Genomic DNA, 24,167 nt, shown 5'->3' on the forward strand with positions numbered 1-24,167 from the left:
TGGTTGTGCATGCACGGCCATGCAGCAATCTGGAATGTACCGCGCATTGAAATAAATGGGCCTCTCACAATTTTGTGTAAGTTCAGTGACTTGTAAAATGTAACCTGCCAATGGACAAATTGTAGTGCTCAGAGGAGTTTTTACCCTGCCCAGAACACAGAAAATTTAGAGGGAACATTGTTCATGAACAGATTTTGTGAACTGGGATTTTTCTGGCGATATTTTGTGCCTGGGGACAATTCATTTGGAGACTGTCCCGAGAAAACAGGAAAGTATGGTCACTCTATTAAATAGGCATTTGGACTACTTCAGAACAATACAAACCTTGCCAGCTTGTAACAGATGCAATATTCCCTTCTAATCATCTAGAATGTATATATGCACAGTTTTTTTTTGATACTGCATTTTCAATGATATGTTTATTCAAGTTAAAGTTTCATATTGTAATCAATAATAATGTTAGATGTTGTTTTGATGAATCATATTGATAATATCAGGGTATTTGAAATTTTTGATAGTGTTTGAGTCTGGTTTGTAATTATTTTCAAACATTTGTATAGTTCAAAAATGATCTATTCCATAGAAAATTTTAACAGTTCGAACCGATCATGATACCCTGTACAAAACAGTTGAGTGTAGACCATTAATTTTGTTTTTTTTTGCATCTAATGAAGGATGGCCGAGGAACGGTTAGTTGTGAAGTAGACGGACAAATGCGCATTGGCTCAGCTCCGGCAAGGTTACACCCTGATGCTGCATTTTGCATTGAGAATGCATTAAGTCAGGATATATGCAGCTGTGCATCAGCAACTGAAGCAGATGTTTTTATAGCAGAACGTGAACCAGAGTCCTCTTTGGTTCAAACTGCTGTGTGTGACACTGTGTTTGAAGAAAACTCCTACATGAAACAAAATTCTTTGGTAAGAAATGCTTTTGTTAGTACCACCATCTGAAATTAATTTATTCAACAGGAAAGAATATTGTCTATCTTCTTTTTCCCTAATTTAATATTTTTCTCCTCCCCCTTTTAAATTTTCCCTCCTATGTCATGCACTATTGCCCCGTCAAGAGGGCAGACAGTTCTGTCCAAAACTTTGTTTATACTGCTCTTTAAAAAGCCAGTGAGAGGTACGTGAGATTGTCTTGAGTCAATTTCCTATTGGATGTAGCCCACCTGAGACAGGGAAATCATCATCTGGGTAACCATGGCTGTAAACCCAAGCTGGCAATCAAATGCAGTTTATAATAGCTGGAGTTTAACAATTAGTATTCTGGTTAGTAACTTTTTAGTAACCTAATAATCTTACAATATTAACTGTTGTACAACATAATGATTTAATATCTGGAAGGCATACAAATCATTTATCTATAGACGTATAAAGATCGAACAGCCTTGCTTTCTTTTAACAGAACTTAGTGTGGTCCTTTGGAATAAACCGGGATACTCCAGTGTTTGCTTTGCATATTGATAACCGGAGGCTGATCCTTTATGCTTCATCACACACTGCAGTTATGAATAACTTTTCAATTACTCGACAGCACCTCTTACAGGTAGGTAACATTCAGTATAACAAAAGCAAAATACTGCGGATGCTGGAAATCTGAAACAAAAACAGACAATGCTAGAAATAGTCCACAGGTTTGGCAGCATCTGTGAAGAGAGAAACAGAGTTGAGTTTCGAGTCAGAAATGTCTCTTCTACTGACTCTTCTCCCTGCAGAGGCAGGCCACTGTGCCTTCCATTAAATTGAGGTGGAGGCGGGAAGAGGCCTTTTAAGTGGCCAATAATTTGGTCACTTAAGGGCCTCAGTTGGCCTGCGGTGGGAAGGCCGCCCTTGGCCTTCCCTACCCTGGACAAAATTGGAAGGCGTCAAAAAGGCAGTATCTGGTGCAATTTTACGCCCCCCCCCACCTCTGTTCCTGTCCTGAGGGGGCCCATAAAATTTAGCCTTAAGAGTTTGCCTTTTTGGACTTATTGTTCTATAGTTACCTAGTTTGTCCTTCTCTCCCTTCTTCAATAAGAGTACAACTTAGGCTATTCTCCAAACCCACAGTGCAATTTTCATATTTAGAGGATTTAAATAAAAGGTGGCCAGAGACTCTGCTATCTCTTCTCTGCCTTCTTTCTGCAGCATAGGGTACATGCTAACTGGGCCCAATGACGTAACCACCATAAGTTCTGCTAAAATTTTAGCAGAAAAAAATACTTTTCTATATCTTGTTCTTAGTTGTTCCTCCTCCAGTACACTTATTGTCACTTGTAAAAATCCATTAAAAATATTTATTTAATATCTATGCCTTATCTTCACCCTCCACAATTAGAGTGATCCTACCCTCACTATTTTTTACAATAATATTTTATGATGCAAAGTTAAGATGGTAATGATGTTCGATGCTTGGGTAATTTCAACTACAGTATTGATATGAATAATGGATACCACATTATTTTGTACGTCATTATACATTAACAATAATTGGTATGGTACCATAGTGGTTAGTAATCCAGAGGCCTGGAGACTTGAATTCACTTCCTACCACAGCAGCTGGGGAATTTTAAACTCAGTTAATTAAATAAATCTGGAATAAAAATGAAACCAATGGATTGTCATAAAAACCCATCTGGTTTACTAATGTCCCGTAGGGGAGAAATCTGCCATCCTTACCTGGTCTGGTTGATATGTGACTCCGGGCCCACAGCAATGTTTTAGACTCTTAACTGCCCTCTGAAATGTCCTTGCTTATCACTTGGTTGTATCGGGATGGGCAATAAATACTGGCTTGCCAGCAACACCCGTATCTCATGAATGTCTTAAAAAAATTAGTGAACTTGAGTAGGATAGTAAACCTAAAGCACTTTATTTTTTAACCGAGTTCTTTACCTCTTGTGTAACGAAATGTAATTTGTTCTCCAGGGTCACTGTAGTCCGATTTCATGCATAGCTGTGAGTGGAAATAGGAGATGGGTGGCAACAGCAGACCAAAGCCCAGAGAGTCTAGTTATTGTATGGGACACTTTCTCAGGGTAAGTGGATAATGATCAGTATTTTTGAATTAATTCTATCTGTCCCTGAGATACAGGTGTATTTCTTTTTTTAAACTTTTTGTTGTTTTAGATTACTTTTTATAAATCTTTTAATTTTCTTTCCTTTTCATTACTTTTCGACTCCACACATCCTCTGTGTCCAAACCTCTGATAGTGCTGCACTGTAACTGGGCTGTTAGAGAGTACCTCAGGGTAATTCTCCTTCCACTTTTCCTCCCTGCTTGTGGGGAAACTAATGGTCTTCATTTGGCACTGGCACTACTAATAAAAAAAAAAAAGTACAGTATTCCACCACCTTGTAGCATTACTGACTGGGACATTTCAAAAATAATGTTGAACTCAAAAAAATGTTACATAATTCTTTTAGTTACACAAATGGTGAGTAGAAAAGTGAATTGCCAATATTAGGTAGCAGTACCATGCAATTTCTAGTGCTTTGTGTTATTTTATGGTCCTATTGCAGCTTTTAAAAGACGTTGTCCAGTCGCAGAAAGTACATCATTGCAGCCAAACAGTGGAAGCACCATGCAATAGACTGGGCTAAGTGATCCCACAACCAATGGATCAGATCTAAGCTCTGAAGTCCTGCCACATCCAGTCGTGAATGGTGGCGGACAATTAACAACTGACAGGAGGAGAAGGCTGCACAAACATCCACATCCTAAATGATGGGAGAGCCCAGCACATCAGTGTAAAAGACAAGGCTGAAAGATTTGCATCCATCTTCAGTCCGAAGTGCCATGTGGCTGATCCATCTCAGCCTCCTCCTGAGGTCCCCAGCATCACCGATGCCAATCTGATTCATTCCACATGAAATCAAGAAACAGCTGAAGGCACTAGATACTGCAAAGGCTATGGGCCCTGAGAACATTCCGGCATTAGCACTGAAGACTTGTGCTAAACTGTTCTACTATTGCTACGACACTGGCTGCTAACTGCCAATGTGGAAAATTGCCCAGGTACTTCCTGTGTACAAAAAGCAGGACAAATCCGACCTGGCCAATTACCGCCCTATCAGTCTACTCCCGGTCATCAGCAAAGTGATGGAAGGGGTCGTCAACAGTGCTATCAAGTGGCACTTGCTCAGCAATAACCTGCTTACTGATGCTCAGTTTGGGTTCCGCCAGGGCCACTCAGCTCCTGACATCATACAGCCTTGGTTTAAACATGGACAAAAGAGCTGAACTCCAGAGGTGAGGTGAGAGTTACTGCCCTTGACATCAAGGCAGCATTTGACTAAGTTTGGCATCAAGGAGCCCTAGCAAAACTGAAGGAATTGGAAATCAAAGGGAAAACTCTCCATTGTTTAGAGTCATACCTAGCACAAAGGAAGATGGTTGTGGTTGGAGGTCCATCATCTCAGTCCCAGGACATCACTGCAGGAGTTCCTCCGGGTAGTGTCCTAGCCCCAACCATCTTCAGCAGCTTCATCAATGACCATCCCTTCATCATAAGGTCAGAAATGGGGATGTTCGCTGATGATTGCACAATGTTGAGCACCATTCGCAATGCCTCCAGATACTGAAGCAGTCTGTGTAGATATGCTGCAAGACCAGGCTTGGACTGATGTGTGGCGCAAATGTTACTTGCCACTTAAGTGCCAGGCAATGACCATCTCCAACAAGAGAGAATCTAACCATCTCCCCTTGATGTTCAATGGCATTACCATCACTGAATCCCTAACTATCAATATCCTGGGGGTCACCATTGAACCGAAACTGAACTGGACCAGCCACAGAGGCTGGGAATTCTGAGGCAAGTAACTCACCTCCTGTCTCCCAATGCCTGTCCACCATCTACAAGGCACAAGTCAGAAGTGTGATGGAATACTCTCCACTTGCCTGGATGGGTGCAGCTCCAACAACACAAGAAGCTCAACACCATCCAGACAAAGCAGTCTGCTTGATTGGCACCTGATCCACTCCCTACACCACTGACTCACAGTGGCAACAATGTGTACCATATACAAGATGCACTGCAGCAACTCCCCAAGGCTCCTTTGACAGCACCTTCCAAACCTGTGACCAGTACCACCTAGAAGGACAAGGGCAGCAGGTGCATGGGAACGCCACCACCTGCAAGTTCCCCTCCAAGCCACACACCATCCTAACGTGGAACTATATTGCTATTCCTTCAGTCGCTGGGTCAAAATCCTGGAACTCTCCTTTCTAACAGCACCGTTGGTGTAGGAACATCTCATGGACTGCAGCGGTTCAAGAAGGCAGCCCACCACCACCCTCTCGAGGACAATTAGGGATGGGCAATAAATGCTGACCTAGCTACCAACACCCACATCCCCCAAACGAATAAAAAAAAAAGCTGAAAACATGGTAAATAACGTGATTGGTTTAGTACTATATCATAGTACTATAGTCCTGCCACCTGATGTGCAAGATGGCTCCTGGGCTGTAAGCTCCCTAGGAAGCTCCCTTGCTGTTCAACTCTATCCATGGCCATCTGCTCCCATTCTTAGTGTTTTCTCCCCCAATCTACCCTCTTAAACTGTTTAAACTCCCCTGGCTCTTTAAATCAGTTCATTTTAGCCCTAACTAAAAACTAACAGTTAGTTTAGTTTGTGTTACCTGGGCCCACTGCCCTCCCCCAGCCACACCTGCTCTTTGTTTTCTCAGCGAAATTGATCCGGACGAAACTGAAGAGTGCAGCTGGTGATGCTTTGATCTCCGATCCTGCTGTCTTCACCGTCCAGAGTGTCCGTGGTGTGCGGTAAGTCCATTGAAGAGAAGAAGGAGCAGCGGGACCCAAGGGAAGCCTTGCGAAAAGGTGCCCCGAGCACCCAAAAATCCACGAACGGCTCCTCGGCCGCAACTTCAAAGCGCCCGCGGGAGATGGCTCGGAGAGCATCTGCAGCACACTGTCGGCAATGCTGTATGCCTTTATATAAACCACACCAAAAAACCCTTAGTGAATATAATCACCTTTGTAAGTCTGCCAAAAGATGCTTCACCTCCCGAAGGACGCGGATGAGCTTTCCAGACGTCGATGGTGGGAACTGAGGAAATGGCTTATTACCTGCACCCGCTTTTCCCCCCCCCCCCACCCCTTCCCTGCTCCACTCTCAGCTCACCCCTTCACAACCCCGCACCATCTTTCCCCTGCACCCCCTTCCCCTGCACCCCCTCCACCCCTCCCCCTCGCACTCCCTCCTCTCACCGGCATCATCCTATACCTGTGTAGGGGCCCTAACAACCCCACTGCCTTGTGGGCGTCTCTGGAGAGACCAAGGCTAAGGGAGTAAACCCTGACAGAAAATCCGGAGCGGAACCCCATAGGCGGTCATGTGTCACTTTTGGCATGCTTCCGGCAGTTCCTGCAGCCATACCGGTGCCAAACGTCGCGCTCTGCACTCCTTTGGACCCCACCAGAAAGGCCGAGAGGGGGGTTTTGACGGCTGGGCAACTCTCGACCTCCATAAATTCGCCCAGGCATGCGCTATGGAGAGGTCACTCCATAGTCGCCTCACAGCGACTGAAACAACACGGAAGGCAGCAGTTACGGGTTATAAGTCCAGATAAATTGGCGTAGAAACTGGGCGCCATGGGTTGCCTTTGTCGGTGGGAGAGGTCATCACACCTCACTGGACAGCTATCGCCCGCCTCAAACCGGGCAGCCCCTGGTCAATAAGGTTCTGTCCCGCCACAGTCGACCCTGCTTCAATGGGTGCTTGGAGCTCAGGGTCATTGCCCGAAAGGTGGACTGAAACACCGCACCAAACAACACGAAAAAAGGAAAGAAGGTACCAGCCCTTCGCTTTGCAAGCTGGAACGTCAGAACTATGTGTCCTGGCCTGTTGGAAGACCTTACACAAATCAACGATTCTCGGAAGACCGCCATCATTAACAACGAGCTCAGTAGACTCAATGTAGACATTGCAGCGCTTCAGGAGACACTTCTCCCCGCGAGTGGATCTCTAGCAGAGCAAGACTACACCTTCTTCTGGCAGGGCAGGGATCCTGAAGAACCAAGACAGCATGGCGTGTGCTTCGCCATCAGAAACTCCTTGGTCAGCATGATAGAGCCTCCCTCAAATGGCTCGGAATGCATACTGTCCATTCGACTGCTCACCACCTCTGGTCCAGTACACCTACCCAGCATCTATGCTCCAACACTCTGCTCCCCACCTGAAGCTAAAGATCAGTTCTACGAGGAACTCCATAACATCATTAGCAGCATCCCCAACACCGAACACCTATTCCTGCTGGGGGACTTTAATGCCAGGGTTGGGGCCAACCATGACTCATGGCCCTCCTGCCTTGGGCGCTATGGCGTTGGAAGGATGAATGAGAACGGGCAGAGATTGCTTGAGTTGTGTACCTATCATAACCTCTGCATCACCAACTCGTTCTTTCATACTAAACCCTGTCACCGGGTTTCATGGAGGCACCCAAGATCGCATCGTTGGCACCAGCTAGACCTCATTGTCACAAGGCGAGCTGCCTTAAACAGTGTTCAAATCACACGCAGCTTCCACAGTGCGGATTGCGACACCGACCACTCCCTGGTGTGCTGCAAGGTTAGACTCAGACCAAAGAAGTTGCATCATTCCAAGCAGAAGGGCCACCCGCGCATCAACACGAGCAGAATTTCTCACCCACAGCTGTTACAAGTGAATTTAGAAATTTTTGTAACAGCCCTTCAAAACACTCCCACAGGGGATGCTGAGACCGTGGGCCCACATCAGAGACGCCATCTATGAGTCAGCTTTGACCACCTACGGCAAAAGTGTGAAGAGAAATGCAGACTGGTTTCAATCTCATAATGAGCTGGAACCTGTCATAGCCGCTAAACGCATTGCACTGTTGAACTACAAGAAAGCCCCCAGCGAGTTAACATCTGTAGCACTTAAAGCAGCCAGAAGCACTGCACAAAGAACAGCCAGGCGCTGCGCAAACGATTACTGGCAACACCTATGCAGTCATATTCAGCTGGCCTCAGACGCCGAAAACATCAGAGGAATGTATGATGGCATTAAGAGAGCTCTTGGGCCAACCATCAAGAAGATCGCCCCCCTCAAATCTAAATCAGGGGACATAATCACTGACCAACGCAAACAAATGGACCGCTGGGTTGAGCACTACCTAGAACTGTACTCCAGGGAGAATGTTGTCACTGAGACTGCGCTCAATGCAGCCCAGCCTCTACCAGTCATGGATGAGCTGGACGTACAGCCAACCAAATCGGAACTCGGTGATGCCATTGATTCTCTAGACAGCGGAAAAGCCCCTGGGAAGGACAGCATTACCCCTGAAATAATCAAGAGTGCCAAGCCTGCTATACTGTCAGCACTACATGAACGGCTATGCCTGTGCTGGGACGAGGGAGCAGTACCTCAGGACATGCGCGATGCCAATATCATCACCCTCTATAAAAACAAAGGTGACCGCGGTGACTGCAACAACTACCGTGGAATCTCCCTGCTCAGCATCGTGGGGAAAGTCTTTGCTCAAGTCGCTCTAAACAGGCTCCAGAAGCTGGCCGAGCGCGTCTACCCTGAGGCACAGTGTGGCTTTCGTACAAGAGAGATCGACCGTTGACATGCTGTTCTCCCTTCGTCAGATACAGGAGAAATGCCGCGAGCAACAGATGCCCCTCTACATTGCTTTCATTGATCTCACCAAAGCCTTTGACCTCGTCAGCAGACGTGGTCTCTTCAGACTACTAGAAAAGATTGGATGTCCACCAAAGCTACTAAGTATCATCACCTCATTCCATGGCAATATGAAAGGCACAATTCAACATGGTGGCTCCTCATCAGACCCCTTTCCTATCCTGAGTGGCGTGAAACAGGGCTGTGTTCTCGCACCCAGACTTTTTGGGATTTTCTTCTCCCTGCTGCTTTCACATGCGTTCAAGTCCTCTGAAGAAGGAATTTTCCTCCACACAAGATCAGGGGGCAGGTTGTTCAACCTTGCCCGTCTAAGAGCGAAGTCCAAAGTACGGAAAGTCCTGATCAGGGAACTCCTCTTTGCTGACGATGCTGCTTTAACATCTCACACTGAAGAGTGCCTGCAGAGTCTCATCGACAGGTTTGCGGCTGCCTGCAATGAATTTGGCCTAACCATCAGCCTCAAGAAAACGAACATCATGGGGCAGGACGTCAGAAATGCTCCATCCATCAATATTGGCGACCACGCTCTGGAAGTGGTTCAAGAGTTCACCTACCTAGGCTCAACTATCACCAGTAACCTGTCTCTCGATGCAGGAATCAACAAGCGGATGGGAAAGGCTTCCACTGCTATGTCCAGACTGGCCAAGAGAGTGTGGGGAAAATGGCGCACTGACACGGAACACAAAGGTCCGAGTGTATCAAACCTGTGTCCTCAGTACCTTGCTCTACGGCAGCGAGGCCTGGACAACGTATGTCAGCCAAGAGCGACGTCTCAATTCATTCCATCTTCGCTGCCTCCGGAGAATACTTGGCATCAGGTGGCAGGACCGTATCTCCAACACAGAAGTCCTCGAGGCGGCCAACATCCCCAGCTTATACACACTACTGAGTCAGTGGCGCTTGAGATGGCTTGGCCATGTGAGCCGCATGGAGGATGGCAGGATCCCCAAAGACACATTGTACAGCGAGCTCGCCACTGGTATCAGACCCACCGGCCGTCCATGTTTCCGCTTTAAAGACGTCTGTAAACGAGACATGAAGTCCTGTGACATTGATCACAAGTCGTGGGAGTCAGTTGCCAGCGCTCGCCAGAGCTGGCGGGCAGCCATAAAGGCGGGGCTAAAGTGTGACGATTCGAAGAGACTTAGTAGTTGGCAGGAAAAAAGACAGAGGCGCAAGGGGAGAGCCAACTGTGTAACAGTTCCGACAAACAGATTTTTCTGCAGCACCTGTGGAAGAGCCTGTCACTCTAGAATTGGCCTTTATCGCCACTCCAGGCGCTGCTCCACACACCACTGACCACCTCCAGGTGCTTACCCATTGTCTCTCAAGATAAGGAGGCCAAAGAAGAATATCATACACTGGAGCATCACAACAAAGCCTGGGTATCATTGATCCAGGTTAAAGTGCTGGAGCTTTTCAGGCAAAATGCTTAATATTCAAACAATATATTCACATTAATTATGAAAATAATTTTTTGGGTGGAGCCAGGGGGCCTCCAGGTGGTGTAGTGAATTAAAATCTGGCACAGACTGATGGGATAACAGTTTTCACTTTCTGCTGACTAAGTTCCTATGAGAAATTAATTTGTGTAATATTAATCTAGTTCTTGATTTAGTCACATTTATGTATAGCCCAAGAGGAACTAGTTTTAGCACAGCACTCCCCCTAGTTTGGCCCTATCAGGCCACAAGATAACTGGTGTGAGAAATGGATTTAAAAAAATGTCATAGACAGTAAATGATGCTTTTTTGAGTTTGTGCCTGAGGCCTTTTGGGCTACAGTACCAGGAGCTTTACCTTGTATCTAACTATATTTACATGACCAGGGGGTGCTTGATACTAATGCTGGTTAGACCAAATGGAAAATGTTCCAATTCCAACATTAATGTCCTTCATGTTGCTGAGCCAATATTTATTTTAAAAATATGTATTTTTGCATATTGTCATGAATGAATGAGAACAACTGTAAGTGGTGTTTTTGTGCACTTGGGTGTTGTTGTCCACTGCCATTAAACACAGGATGTTTAAGTTGATTTATTCTGTGTTTCACTTGTTAAAATGGAGGAGGGAGATCACTTCACCAACAGGAAGTGGGACAGCTACTGGAAGGGGTCCAGTCACATGACCGAGAAGCCACCCTTTTCAGCCTGCCTGGATTTGAAACGGTATCAGTTGAGGGAACAGCTCATTCAAAAACACAGCTGCCTTGAAGCTGCATCTCACTTCACTGAGGCCTACTTGAAAGAAGAAGAAAAGAAGCAACGGTCTGCAAAACAGCAAGAAAATCTGCTCTCTGCCAGTTTTCTCTTCATCAAAAAGGGTGACATCAGAAATTAAGCTGCCTCAGCTTATCTCCGAAAGTGCAAGAAGAAGAAAGTGTATGAGAAGAGGTTTCCAATGACTCCTATCCCCACTTGCATTTCCAGTTGGTTAACTCCAGCTTTGGACTTTGTTAATATTAAAAAAAACTCTGGCTTCAACGAGAACCCCTCTGTTCGTTTGCAGTTAAGCTATTTTCTATTTGGTGATTGTCCTTGCCCTTTTGATGCCTTTACCTTTTCCTTGTATGTTTGTGAGTGTGCGTTGCGCAGTTAAGCCCCTCTCAAGTTTAAGAGTGTGTTAATAAACCCTGCTTCTTTGTTTTAAAATTTAACAACAGTGTTTTTGCGGTCCTTTACAAGTCAGGGTTCAAGGGAGGAATATTCAGTCACAATCAGCTTATCGACAGGCTTTTGAAAACAGAAATTTGTTTAAAAAAAAATTAACTACCTGTTCATAACAATATTCAAAAAGAGATGGTACCTTGCATGTAAATTAGTTACTGAATTTGAACCATTAATTGTTTTTGTAAATTATGATGATGAACTGATATCCTTTGTAATCACTGTATTTGCTATCTTGGCTTCCAGTATACCTGTACAAACACTGTTTGACTGTCATCCAGAGGGTGGAGTTGGTGCCATGGCTATGACTCAAGATGCGAAGTACCTTGCAACAGTTGGCATAGGATCAGTTCAGGTGCATAAAGAATTATGATCTCCAGTTGGCTTTACTTGCTTTGAATATATTTATTTTAATTAACTCTAATACAATATGGACTTGAGTATTGTAACCAGGGAGATTTTTGGATACCAAATTATCTGTCCTGTGAGAAAATGATTGTATCGAGCCGGGGAATGGGACTAACTGCATAGTTCTGTGGATTGCTGGCATGGGCTCAATGGGCCGAATGGCCTCCTTCTGTGCCATATTTCATTGCCTAGCTTTTTTAAAAATCCTGGTCTTGTATTATCATTTTGCAACCCCTTCTCCCTTTTTGTCATACTATTCAAAGATAAACCGTAAAACTAAAAGGATTGTGTTAAATCGTAATGGAAATCATGAACTTCAATAGTAAAGCTGCAATGTAAAAGCTCACTAATGCAACAAAAAAAAAACAGATTGTCACAGCCAGGGCAGTAATAGAAGCCCTTAAAATACTTGGGCTACAGGGAGGAAAAATCAGCCTGGGTTCCTACTAATGTTTGTTATCTAGTGGCCTCTGCCAGAAAGCGCACACCTGTTGGGTGAGGACAGTTTGCATAGGAACATAAGAACAGGAGTAGGTAATTTAGCCCCTCGAATCTGTTCTGCCATTCAGTGAGATCATGGCTGGTCCTAACACCATATACACACCTTTTCCCCCCATATCCCTTAATACCACAAATCTGTCAATCTCAGCTTTAAAGCTATCAATTGACCCAGTATCAACTGCTGTTTTGTGGAAAAGATGTCCAAGCTTCTACCAACCTTTTCATGTAGAAGTATTTCCTAACTTCACTCCTGAAAGTCTAAAAATTAGAGCCTGGCCTATGTCCTCTAGTCCTAGATTCCCCAACTAATGGAAGTAGTTTCTTTCTAGCTATCCTATCAGTTCCCCTTAATATTATATCCTGCCAAATACAGTAACTGCTCATTATCCCTTCTCTGTCTCCTGCTGTACAGCTAATTTCCTAACAAGGTCAATAATTTGCCCTCAATTCCATGACCTTTAACTTTAGCTAAATATCTCTTATGAGGAACTTTATCAAATGCCTTCTGGAAGTTGATAGACATACCCCAGTCCATTACTTAGATCACATCTTCAAAAAAATTCAATCAGGTTTGTCAGGCATGACCTACCAGCTACAAATCCATGTTAGCTCTCTCTGATCAGCTGAAAGTTTTCTGGGTATTCAGTCACTCTGTCCTTTTATAGACTCTAATAATTTCCCAACAACAGATATTAGGTTAACTAGTCTATAATTCCCAGGTTTCCCTTTCTCACCTTTCTTAAAACATCAGAGTTACATGTGCAATTTCCAATCTAAAGGAACAGTTCCTGAATTGAAGGAACTTAGTTAGGGCATCTGCAATGTTCTCACCTCCTTCCTTTAAATTGCTGGGATGAAAACCATCGATACTGGGGAATTTGTCGCTTTTCAGTGCCATTATTTTCTTCATAACTGTTAATTTGCTTACTTTAATTTTGGTGATTGGCCGTTCCTGTTTCAGTATTTGTTTTCTTGGGTTGTCCGTCATGCTACCACTTTCCTCTACTGTAAATAGCATCACATATAATTATTTAATGTCCATCATTTCCTTATTTTCATTTATAATATCACTATTGTCAGTTTTTAAGGGGCCCACATTGTTCTTAACCACCCAGATTTTCTTAATATAATTGTAGCGGATTTTTGTGTTGATTTTGATATTCTTTGCAAGTTTCTTTTCTTACTCCCTTTTTGTAGCTCTTACTATCTGTTTTGTCATCTTTTGCCAGGATCTGTGCTCTTTTTTTGCATTCTTGTATGCTTTTTCTTCTAGTTTTCTCTTGTTCCTTACCTCTTTAGCCATCCATGGCTGTTTTCATTGTCAAGTAGAACTCTTGCCCCATAGGGATATAAACTTGTTTACCTAGATGTATTGCCTTTTAGGTCTCTGTGTTTGAATACCTCATTAGTGCTCAATGAGCTGAATTGTGGCTGTAAAGAATGGCGGTCCGTGGAATTGCCGCAATATTAAATGCGGCAGTTCATTTACATGGCCTGGGTGAACCATCCCCCCCCGCCACCCACCAACATTGATGTGGAGGGGGCAGGTGGTCTGCCCCCGGCAACAACGTCCGATGTCACTGTGCAGGCACCAATGTCATTTTTAAAGGGCTTCCAGCCCTTACATTTAAATTTTTAAAGGAATAGGCATTTCAGATTTAATGTAAAAAAATTATAAAGAAACGTTTCTATCCCCTGTCCCACCACCACCACCACACCACACCTCCCCCCCTACCCCCCCCCCCCACCGCCCCAATATCCCAGAGGCACTTAACAGATGTGTAATCAGAAAAAAGAGTAAAAGTTTATTCAGAGATGTGTTTTAAGGAGGATCTTAAAGAAGTTGGAGGGTTTAGGGAGGGAATTTCAGAGCATGGGACCTGGGCTACTGGAGGAATGCCCACCATTAATGGGGCAAAGGAGGTGAAGATATGCCAGTGTCCGAGGCATGGATGGTTTGAGGCAGGGGGATTGTAGGGCTGGGTGAGGTGACAGAGATAGGAAAGTGGAGCTGTGAAATAATTCAAACACGTGGAAAGGTAATTATAATTTTGAGGTGTATGGGCAACCAGAAGCCAATATGGACAGTGAGTAGAGGTATGATGGGCAAGCAAAACAAGGTAAAGGATAGAATACAGGCAGCAGAGTTTTCTATGAGGACAATTTTATGGAGGGTGGAAAATGAGACGTTAGGCGGGGAAGGAATTGGAATACTCCAGTCTGCCGATGACAAAGGTATGGACGAAGGTTTCAGTAGCAGATGGGCTGAGGTAGGAATGGATTTGGATGGTGCTTTGCAGGTTGAAGTAACCAGTATTTGTGATGGATAGGTTATGTGTTGGAAGCTCAGCTCAAGGTCAAATAGGATGCCAAGGTGAAAACATTCTGGCTCAGTCTGAGGCACTGGTAAAGGGGATGGAGTTGTTGACAAGGAAATTAAGTTTCTAACAATAAATTGGTCTTCCCAGTGTTTATCTTGAGGAAACTGTGGCTCATCTAAGACTGGATGCTGGGCAAGCACGCTGATAATTCAGATATTGGAGTGGGAGGAAGAGGTGGTGGAGAGATGGAGCTGTGTGTCATTAGTTTATCTGTGGGAACTGACCCCATGTCTGCAGATGATGTCACCAAGAGCCAGCATGTATACAAGGAAGAGGAGGAGGGGCAAAGAGAAATCTTTGTGGAACAGTACAGTATGAGGGTCGGAATGGAAGCCATTGCTGGAGAAACTGTTGCTATGATTGGATAGTTATGAGTGCAACCAAGTGATGACTATCCCACTGAGTTGCATAAGGAGGGTGACGAGGGATAATGCAACACAGTCAGATCGGGCAGGATTTTATGTTGCCCTTGGGGATGGGCACGGATGATGTGGGGGGGAAAAATGGCAAGGGGTGCCATTCCCGACGTTGTCCTGGTCCACTGCCATTTTTCTGGGGTGGGAAGGCCGAGAATGGCCTCCCACCCCAGGCCAGTTGAGGCCCTTAAGGGGCCAGATGCCATATTGAGATGCTGCCAGTTAAAACCTGATGACCTCCTAGCATCCTGGGGGGGGGGGTTTACGCCCTTGGGGGCAAATCATGGCCCCTGGAGGGCCCCTCCAGTGGCGATGGCTGCCTCCTCCCACCAAGATCCCTCCCAATCCTCCCCTTAAATGGATGGCTTCCCCTATGATGGGCTGTTAATTGGCTGCCCGCCATGAAATAGCAACAGGGGTCCAATGGAGAGCGAGACAGGTTTGCCCCACCTTCCGGCCTGTCGTTGGGGGTCCCCATCAGTGGGATAAAATCCGGCCTATAGAATTTAGTCTGATTTTAGTTAGATGTGTTTTGATGCTTTGGGAGGGGTGCATATCTGATTGGAGATATTCAAACAAAGATTTAAAATTTTAATGCCAGTAAGTTAGTACGTATTCGTACCTCATTCAATGTTCATTTCATTTTGACTGAAACTGTGTATTTTGTACTTTTCTTTTAGCGTGTGTCCATCTGGGACTGGACTTCAGAAGTTAAAGGTCCACTTTGTTCTGTGGACCTGAGTCCTGTCTTTGGTCCTCAGGTACATAGCTGAAAATTTATCATAAATTACACATTTTTGCATCAGTTAAGTTGCATTAAAATAAATAAGTCAAACATCATATGCATGATATAGATGACATAAAATTTTCATGTCATATTTGGCTGGCAATTCAAAACATTGCATAATTTCTCCCAGGTTTCCATAAATCCTCCACCAAAATTTATGATGGGAGATCAGGCGACTCCTGCACAAGTTTTATTCTTTAAGTGCAAGCGTCACTTCTGTTCCAGATAAGCGGTTAAAGAAAAGAAAGACTTGCACTTATATAGTGCCTTTCATAGCCTCAGGTCGTTCAAAGTGGTTTACAGCCAGTGAAGTTCTTTTGAAGTATTGTCACTGGTGTAATGTCGATTACACGGCAGCCACGTCGCACAAACAGCAATGAGACAATGAGCAGATAATCAGTTTTTAGTGATGTTTATTATCTCCCCAGATCACTGGGGAGAACTCCCCTGTTCTTCAAAATAGTGCCATAAGATCTTTTACATCTGTCTGAGGGACTAGAAGGGGCCTCAGTTTAATGTCTCATCTGAAAGATGGCACTTCCTACAGTGCTCCTTGAGTGTCAGCCTAGATTTTTGTGCTCAAGCATCTGGAGTGAGGCTTGAAACCACAACCTTCTGACTCAGACTGTGACCAACTGAGCCACAGCTGACAGCTTAAGCAGGTTGTCTTGTCTCTCAGGAATATTTCAAAACATTTCATAATACAATGAATTGGGTTGAAGTGTAGTGACCATTGTGATGTAGGCAAACATGGCAGCCATTTTGCACACAGTGTCTCTAACAACAATAATGAAAAAAAATGATCACTTAATCTGTGGTGGTATTGGTTTGAGGGAGAAATGTTAATGCCAGGAGAACGCCCTACTTTTCTTCAAATTGTGACATGGAATTGTTCATTTCCACTCAATAGGCAGGTGGATGATGGTTTGATATCTCATCTGATGGACAGCACCCCTGATAATGCACTGCTTCCTCTGTCATGTACTGTCATCTTGGATTATTTGCTTAATTCCTAGAGTGAGGCTCAAATCTATAACCTTCTGACAGAGTTGAACAGATTACCAACTCAACCAAGCTGATTCTTAAATTGAGGCAACTGTCTTGATTTACTGAAACACAGGCTTTGGGTAGGAGCAGTCTTCCTCAGTTCATATGGTATTGGAAGTGTCACTAAGTGGAAAACCAACAAAGGAATGGGATAAAAGAGTGGAAAAGCTTTTTATATGTTGTAATGAACTTACTGGGTTCTGTTTATGTAATAAAACATAAGAAAACAAAAAATTTCAGGGGAACTATTTCATGGAATTTTTTGTTTATTGGTATGACATTGCTATGTTTTGTCGTGCGGTTGATGTCCTTCAGCATTGCACTCATTAGTGGAAATTTTTACTTACTGACATGCTGAAATCAGGGAGGCAGGGTTCGGTAGCGCACAGGAAGCCTGCAAATCTGCCTTTCCCCACATGCTGTGCAGCCCACAGCGTGCATTAAAGGCCTGCTCAGGTCAGGAAAAAAAACCCGACCTGATCCCGACAGAACCACATTGGACCAGAGCCCCTCCATTTTTTTCCCACGCCCGACTCCGACCCGAGCCCAACCGGACCACCGGAATGTTCCCTTTACTTACCTTGCAACTCCAAATCTGCAGGAAACTGCAGCATGAGCGCGACGACGTCCTAGAGATGCTCACTCACTCACTGCGCAGACTCAGAGATTCCCTCCTTGATGTCCCGGACTCCCAGTTCAGGTAGGTTTTTTTACTTTTAACACTTACCAGCAATACTTTACTTACTTTACCCAGACACGAGCCAACCTGAGCCTGAAGGCCGGACCCGGAAGAGTGACCCGACCCAACCCAAACCTGACACATGTCGTCGGGTCCCGTCGGGTAGCAGGCCTTTAGCGTGCACCTCATGTCATTGTCTGGATGTCAGCCTCATTGATGGGCGTGGCTTCTATTCAGACGGGGTACACTCCAGAGGAGGCTGCAGGACCAGCGGGGTCGGAGGATATAATGTCTGATCCTTCCTCCGATCCAGAGAAGAGGGTGGCCTGATGCTGGGGGAGCTTAGGAAAGGCCTAGGAAACCTGGCTGGCCACAGTTAAACCTACAAAGCAGGTTGAATTCAAGGCTTCCAGTCTCACTAATATATTTAAACACCACCCTGTCTCCTGGTATCAGGTTGGCTACTCATCCCTTGTCCTACCTCCGTAAAACCCGGAATTCGGCTGGTTGAAGTGGGTTTCCTGATCCACTTGGAATTTTTAAACCCCCACCCACACCCAATCCCACCCACTCACCCAAGTTAAAACTCTCCCATTGCGTGCACCCACTCATCCATGTTAAAACCCTCCCATTGAGTGAGCACCAAATGTAGCTGGCAGATGAAATGAAGTACTGAAGAGAGAAAATTTGCACGGCTACAGCGAAAGGGCGGGGGCGGGGACTAGCTGAGTTGCCCTTGCAGAGAGTCAGGATGGACATGACAGGCCGAATGGCCTCCTTCTGTGCTATATCCATTCTATGATTCTATAAGTTAGATGTCTGGATAATTGGGACAGGTATGGAAATGTAGTTCATTTCCTATTTTAAAATTATATATTCTGTTCTTATTTTTATATTTCCATAATAAACTCCTATGTCCACATTTATGTTGGAACAGTCTACATAAACGTCACAATTTAATTAGACTTTCCTGCTGTGCCTCGATTTGAGGGAGGGTTTAATTACAGCGTAACAAGTTTACATAGGCTGTTTTCCATTATAAATGTGGACATAGGAATCTATAATGAGAAAATGTCGACAGGAAGCTTGCGCTAAAGTAATATTTTTTAACATATTATAAATATACTTTGTTTCAAAAATGATTTGATCGTAATTTTATATCTGGTGTTGTATGGCCCTGAAGAAAACAAAGTAATAGATTTTTATGCATAAGCATATTTATCCCATAATTAAATGTTTTTAAAAGGCTTGGTTCTGTTCTCAGTTACTTTTGTAAAGCATATTTACCTTGCATTAAAACTAATTCTAATGTGTTGTTATAATGTACTTCATTTATTTTGAGAAAGCGACCAGTTAGTCGTAAATTTATCAACATTAATTTGCTAGTGCTTCACACAGCAGTATAAATGCAGCTTTTGTGTAATTTCTGATCTAAAATTAATTGCAATGGAAACATTTTCTAAAATGCGTTCTTGCATTGATCTTTTAATGTACTGTAAAGAGGTTCTTCAGAAAGTGTAACTCTGCCTCTAAACATTAGATCTGTAATCTGTGCAAAATAACATTTTTGAATAACATTAGTTTATGTTCATAATTATTCACTAATCAGGAGTGAATAATAGATCTAAATTGTAAATAGTTTTGGATTTTTTATTTATTTTAATCTAAAGTAATCAGTCAGATAGTCACTTAAGTGGAGTTGACTGCAACATGTGGAAAGATAACTTGATAGTTTTTCTTAAGTTATCCTGTTGTTCTTTCTAGACTTTTGTACTATTTAATCCTGAAGATAATACTGAGCTGCTCAGCAATGGTAAAACTGAAGTTGTATTCTACACTTGGGTGAGTGTTATTGAGTGATGCAGACATTTACCTCAAGCATCTTTTACTTTATTTTGTTTGGCATATGTTAGAAGATGTCTTGTGGTTTACAGTTCCATCTGAAGCTTGAAACTTGCGTAACTTGTCTAATTTACTGACAAATATAATGTTATATACAGTAATATACAACACAGTAATTTCATTTCTTTAAAAAGTGACATTTATTTATTGAAGGGTTTATCGAGCAGTTGAAATAAGTTTGATTAACTTCGGCATCCTCTCTGGGATTTTTCCTGTATAATTTATTTTTATACACCCAAATGGATCTCATGCAGTTTACAGATAATCTGATGCATCGAGTACAGCCGTGAAGTTTAGCTGTTAATATTGCCTGTCTCTTTAAGATCATTACTCAAGTACTCCCTGTGGGCAAGGTGTCAAAATAGGCAAGTCCAGGTAATTGTAGCTGCTTGTAAACTAACAACCAGGGGTATTTGTAACTCTTTGTAATTTGCAGCTCCAGGTCAGGGAATGCTAAATGAAATGACTGACTTTCTTTTTTTCGGATAGATTATTTGATTTCCATTGCATATGTGGAGTTAAAACGAAATGTGATCTTCAGTTGAAGTGGAATTAGACAGGAAGGGATAATTGGAACAGAGTCTGCAAGCATAATTTAGACCCCATTTAAAGTCATGCATTCTGTCTTAAATTTTATAGTCTCAGTATATAAGCAGTATATAAATTCCTGTGATCATTTTTAAAATGCAAGCTGCCTGTGACAACTTGTTACACTGTAATAACAACCCACCATTGGGAAAGCGAAATAGGTAGGGAGACAGAGTTACTCAAAGGCCTGTCCTGCTTGTTGATCAGCGGCCCTGACTGAACAGGTTCTCCATTAAAATTCCTAATAACCAGCAATCAAAAGCTTAACATCGACATAAATGCAATTTGCCTCATGTACCAATATTTTGAAGAAAGAAATACAGTAGAAGGGCAAACTAAGGAGCAATTGTGATTGGTATTTAATTTTTATCAGAAATTTATGCAAAATTTTAAGAGAAACTGAATTTTAATATGTTAATTTGAACTATAATTTTACTAGGAACTGATTCATTAATCTATGTCTGTATTTAATGCCTTTAGAAAGATAACCAGTTGGAATTTGCATCACCAATTCTTACAGATGAAGTAAGTATTAATGACACTTTATTATTTAAAATGCTCCATTGAAACCTGAAAAAATTATATAGGTAAGACAAAAATTAATTTAATAATTTTCAGTATTTCTGCAGAACAAAAAGCTCCATATTTTCCACATTCTGTGTAGCGTTTTTGAAAGTTGTTCACAATTTTTAAATTAACAAGCCTCAAATGAAATTAGAGGTTAGAAGATTTTCTTTTTTCTATAGAGTAACAGATATGAGGAACAGAGACTTTGAACAAAAGCATTTAATGATGTGGCAATTAACTCCCTTTTTTCAAAACCGAGCTGTATAACTATATTAAGAACAGGATTAAAGGGTGGTGTGGTGGTGCTGAATGTCAGTGTGTGACATGGAGTGGACACACAGAAGTTCATGTCTTGCTTTGGTTCCTGATCTGAGCAAGGTGGATGGACAAAACGTCTGAGCTGTCCCTGCATTGGAAAAGAAAATCAGAGGAGAGAGCCCGATGAGCAGTTTCTAATGCATCCTGATAGGAACTGCAAAAGCATGATACTGCCTTGGAGCAGGCATTCAGCTAGGTGGTTTAAGGGGTTAAAAGTACAAAAACCAGGAATAACATAGGCTATATAAATAACTATTAATTTCCAGTTCTCAATGTTTTTAACTTCCTACTCACTGAAAATAAATGATGCTTCTTCAGTTATTACTATTGCAGCAAGGAGATTGACATTTTCTTGTTTACAGTCAAATGGTCAACTGTTTAAACTTCACTCCTTTGATCTTTTCTTCCACAGACATTTAACAAGGTTGTGGGACTCTACAGTCAATCAGTTTTCCATCTTACCCCTTCACAAGTACTCACTGCAACTTCTACAGGGAATTTGGTTATCTGGGATACTGTGAGCACGCCACAAATTCAATTTGATGCAGTGAAATCATACAAAAAAAAGGCTCTAAAGCTGATGAAACTACAAAATGATAGTATTACAGTGGTCACTATGTGTGACAGGTAAGGGAGAGGCAGGTTATCATCAGTGAATTCTTTGTAAAAATTCAGATGTGTATTTAACTTTCATTTGTAATCATTCAAAATTGCACTTCAAAATGGGAAAATGCATGTTTTTCTTTAGTCACTTAACAAAACTGGTTTCTTAGAAATGATATATTTCAAAGCTGTGCATTCCAAAAACTTTGCTAGTGCGTCATTAATAGTGGAAAAAGCATTCTGTCATTTTTGTTAGGGGAATTTATTCCCTGCTGAAATCCTAAAACATTAATTCTTTACATAAGTATGCCTCATCATCATTTTGTTTTACTAATGAAATTTTAAACTCAGATAAAGAATATGTTTACCATTTTGCTCCAAATAGTGAAGAGGGACTCTTCCCTATATTTTCATCTTTTCAGAGAATACTACGAATGAAGAAATAATTGTGATACTGAATAGATATTTTCCAATAATCAACTGTAGGATTTTTTTGATTAACATGCAGTTTAAAAAACACAGTTGAATTGTGTTTTGTAACGTGTTTATTTGCAGCCAAGCTATTTGAACACCATAATGGTGATTTGAGACCTTAATTATGCCATATTACAAATTGAAAGCAAAATATTTTCTAGGAGACGGGAGTAAAAGTAATGGACAATAATGGCGAGCAGAAAGTAATTTCCAAGTTGAAGTCTAATTGAGGAATTTATTTCTCATCATGAACCAAAGCTCAACATCTTCTTACAATCTTGAAATTTTTCCCATATATCTGTTATTTTGCATTGTTTAATGTTTTATAGCTATCTGAAGATTTTATTTTGTTTTGGGACAGTGCTGACATGAACGATCAAAAATGTGACAGGTGATGATCACATCATTAGATTGACAGCTTTGACATTTATTGCACAATGTATCCAGCATTCAAATCTTCTTTTATATAATTATTTACATCTGGCTCACAAATGGTGGCTGCAGTGTGACAAGTCACAAAAATTAAAAAATATTATGGCCTCGGAAAGATTTTTGTTTTGCTGCAAATGACGTGTAGTTCTGTAATAGTCTGGCATCTAAAACGCAAGCCAAATATGGCCATTATGCCGTTCCAAAACAAGTGCTAAAAATTCCGGGATAATTGAATGCTGGCAGAACGTGCACCTACACAAACAATTTTTACATGTCTACAAATGACAGAAATTTTGCCATTTGCACCAGAAGTGCCCCTAATATATATCAAGCTTGTAGATTAGTTACCTTTTATTACCACCATGCCAATCCCTGGTGCCTCTTTGTGCTGTTTTTAATCGATGCTGTGTTGAGGTGATAGCCGAGAACTAAGGACACCACTAGTGAATTAGCTGTACTATGCTATCAGAAGCACTGGGGCTGAGGTAACCTTTATCTCAGGCTTCTGAGTCTTGAGAGGACTCTTCAAGATGTAACACCACTGCAGGTACATGGACAGCCTGGTCCTTTTATCCTGACATCTGTGTTAGCAGCTATCTGAGGGGTTAGGCTAGAAAGCTCACACAAGCTGTCACTGGGACACAGGATGATATCATGAAGGTGGCTTCTAGACACCTCCTTATTATGGATCATGGATCTGATTAGCAGGCCCTTAAGCTCTCGGAAGCCACTTTTCATCATTCTCTCCAAACAATCTCCTAAGGCCTGAAAGCCAGTACTTTCAAAGTGGATGTACAGACTGATCTGAAGGTTTCTCTGTTGGAGGAATGAATCCAGATATTTGTGGTTCCATCACCTTCTCCAGGAGTAATGCCCTGTGTTTAATTCTTCTTGCTTATTAGCACTAAGGATGGCTTTGAACTCTACTGCGATCTCTTCCATCTGTGTCAGTCCTTCGATATGACCCTCAGTATCTCCATGTAAGTGTGATGTTCATTGTGCATCCCACTTTTCAAAGCAGAGCCCCAGAGACCTTGGGGCTCAAGCTCAGGGGTCAGGGCTGACTTCTGTGGAGCATCTGCATCGACCTATCAAATCCCACTTTCACCTCTGATTGCTTTGGCACCTGATAAATAATGATTGAAATTGGCTAGGTTTAGTCAACTGTGGGGGTTTGGGGAGGTGTCGAATTTGAGATTTGGCCAACTTGGCAAGAAGGAGCTGAGCGCAGACTCACAGGCCAAACCTGAAACGGAAAACCAATAGCAGAGGTTTCCAGGCAGCCTTTCAGAGATGATTTGGCCAACCACAAAATGATGTGTGGCAAGTGGCTCTGCCACTGATATAACCGATAAAGAGACTGCCAAGAAGGTTCAGGGCAGTAGATAGCTTACCTGGCTGCTCTGTTGCGGTCATTCAATTTTTCCTGCACCATAAAATAGTTCTTTGGTTCCAAGAGATGTCACTCACTGCCACATTCAACACTCTCCACAAATTGCTTATCATATGTTAGGGTCAACCCTGAACTTTCATTTTGCTCCATATCTCCATTAAGAGAACGTGCATGTCCAACTCCCTTAAATTTGCTATTTGGTTCTTTAATCTAGCTACCATCCTTCTTGTTTGGATGAAAGGTCACAGATCTGAAATGTCAGTTCTGTTTCTCTCTCCACAGATACTGCCGGACCAGCTGGATATATCCAGCATTTTCTTTTTTTATTTCAGATTTC

The 24,167-nt window shown here is 42.7% G+C and overlaps 1 protein-coding gene across 5 annotated transcripts in view; it reads left to right on the top strand.

Annotated features, from left to right (window-relative positions):
* cfap251 (cilia and flagella associated protein 251) overlaps positions 1 to 24,167 on the top strand; it is a 106,310-nt gene that overhangs the window by 20,670 nt on the left and 61,473 nt on the right. For 4 of the 5 annotated variants that reach the window (XM_068055029.1, XM_068055027.1, XM_068055030.1 and 1 more), the window contains 8 exons: positions 675 to 920; positions 1,411 to 1,551; positions 2,913 to 3,022; positions 11,581 to 11,689; positions 15,721 to 15,801; positions 19,318 to 19,395; positions 20,524 to 20,568; positions 21,341 to 21,555. In XM_068055029.1, coding sequence (XP_067911130.1) covers positions 675 to 920; positions 1,411 to 1,551; positions 2,913 to 3,022; positions 11,581 to 11,689; positions 15,721 to 15,801; positions 19,318 to 19,395; positions 20,524 to 20,568; positions 21,341 to 21,555 — 1,025 coding nt within the window. The remainder of the gene's footprint in view (positions 1 to 674; positions 921 to 1,410; positions 1,552 to 2,912; positions 3,023 to 11,580; positions 11,690 to 15,720; positions 15,802 to 19,317; positions 19,396 to 20,523; positions 20,569 to 21,340; positions 21,556 to 24,167) is intronic. The other variant, XM_068055031.1, reaches the window with a different exon arrangement.

This window comes from Heterodontus francisci, chromosome 23 (assembly GCF_036365525.1).
Source record: "Heterodontus francisci isolate sHetFra1 chromosome 23, sHetFra1.hap1, whole genome shotgun sequence".
NCBI lineage: Eukaryota > Metazoa > Chordata > Chondrichthyes > Heterodontiformes > Heterodontidae > Heterodontus > Heterodontus francisci.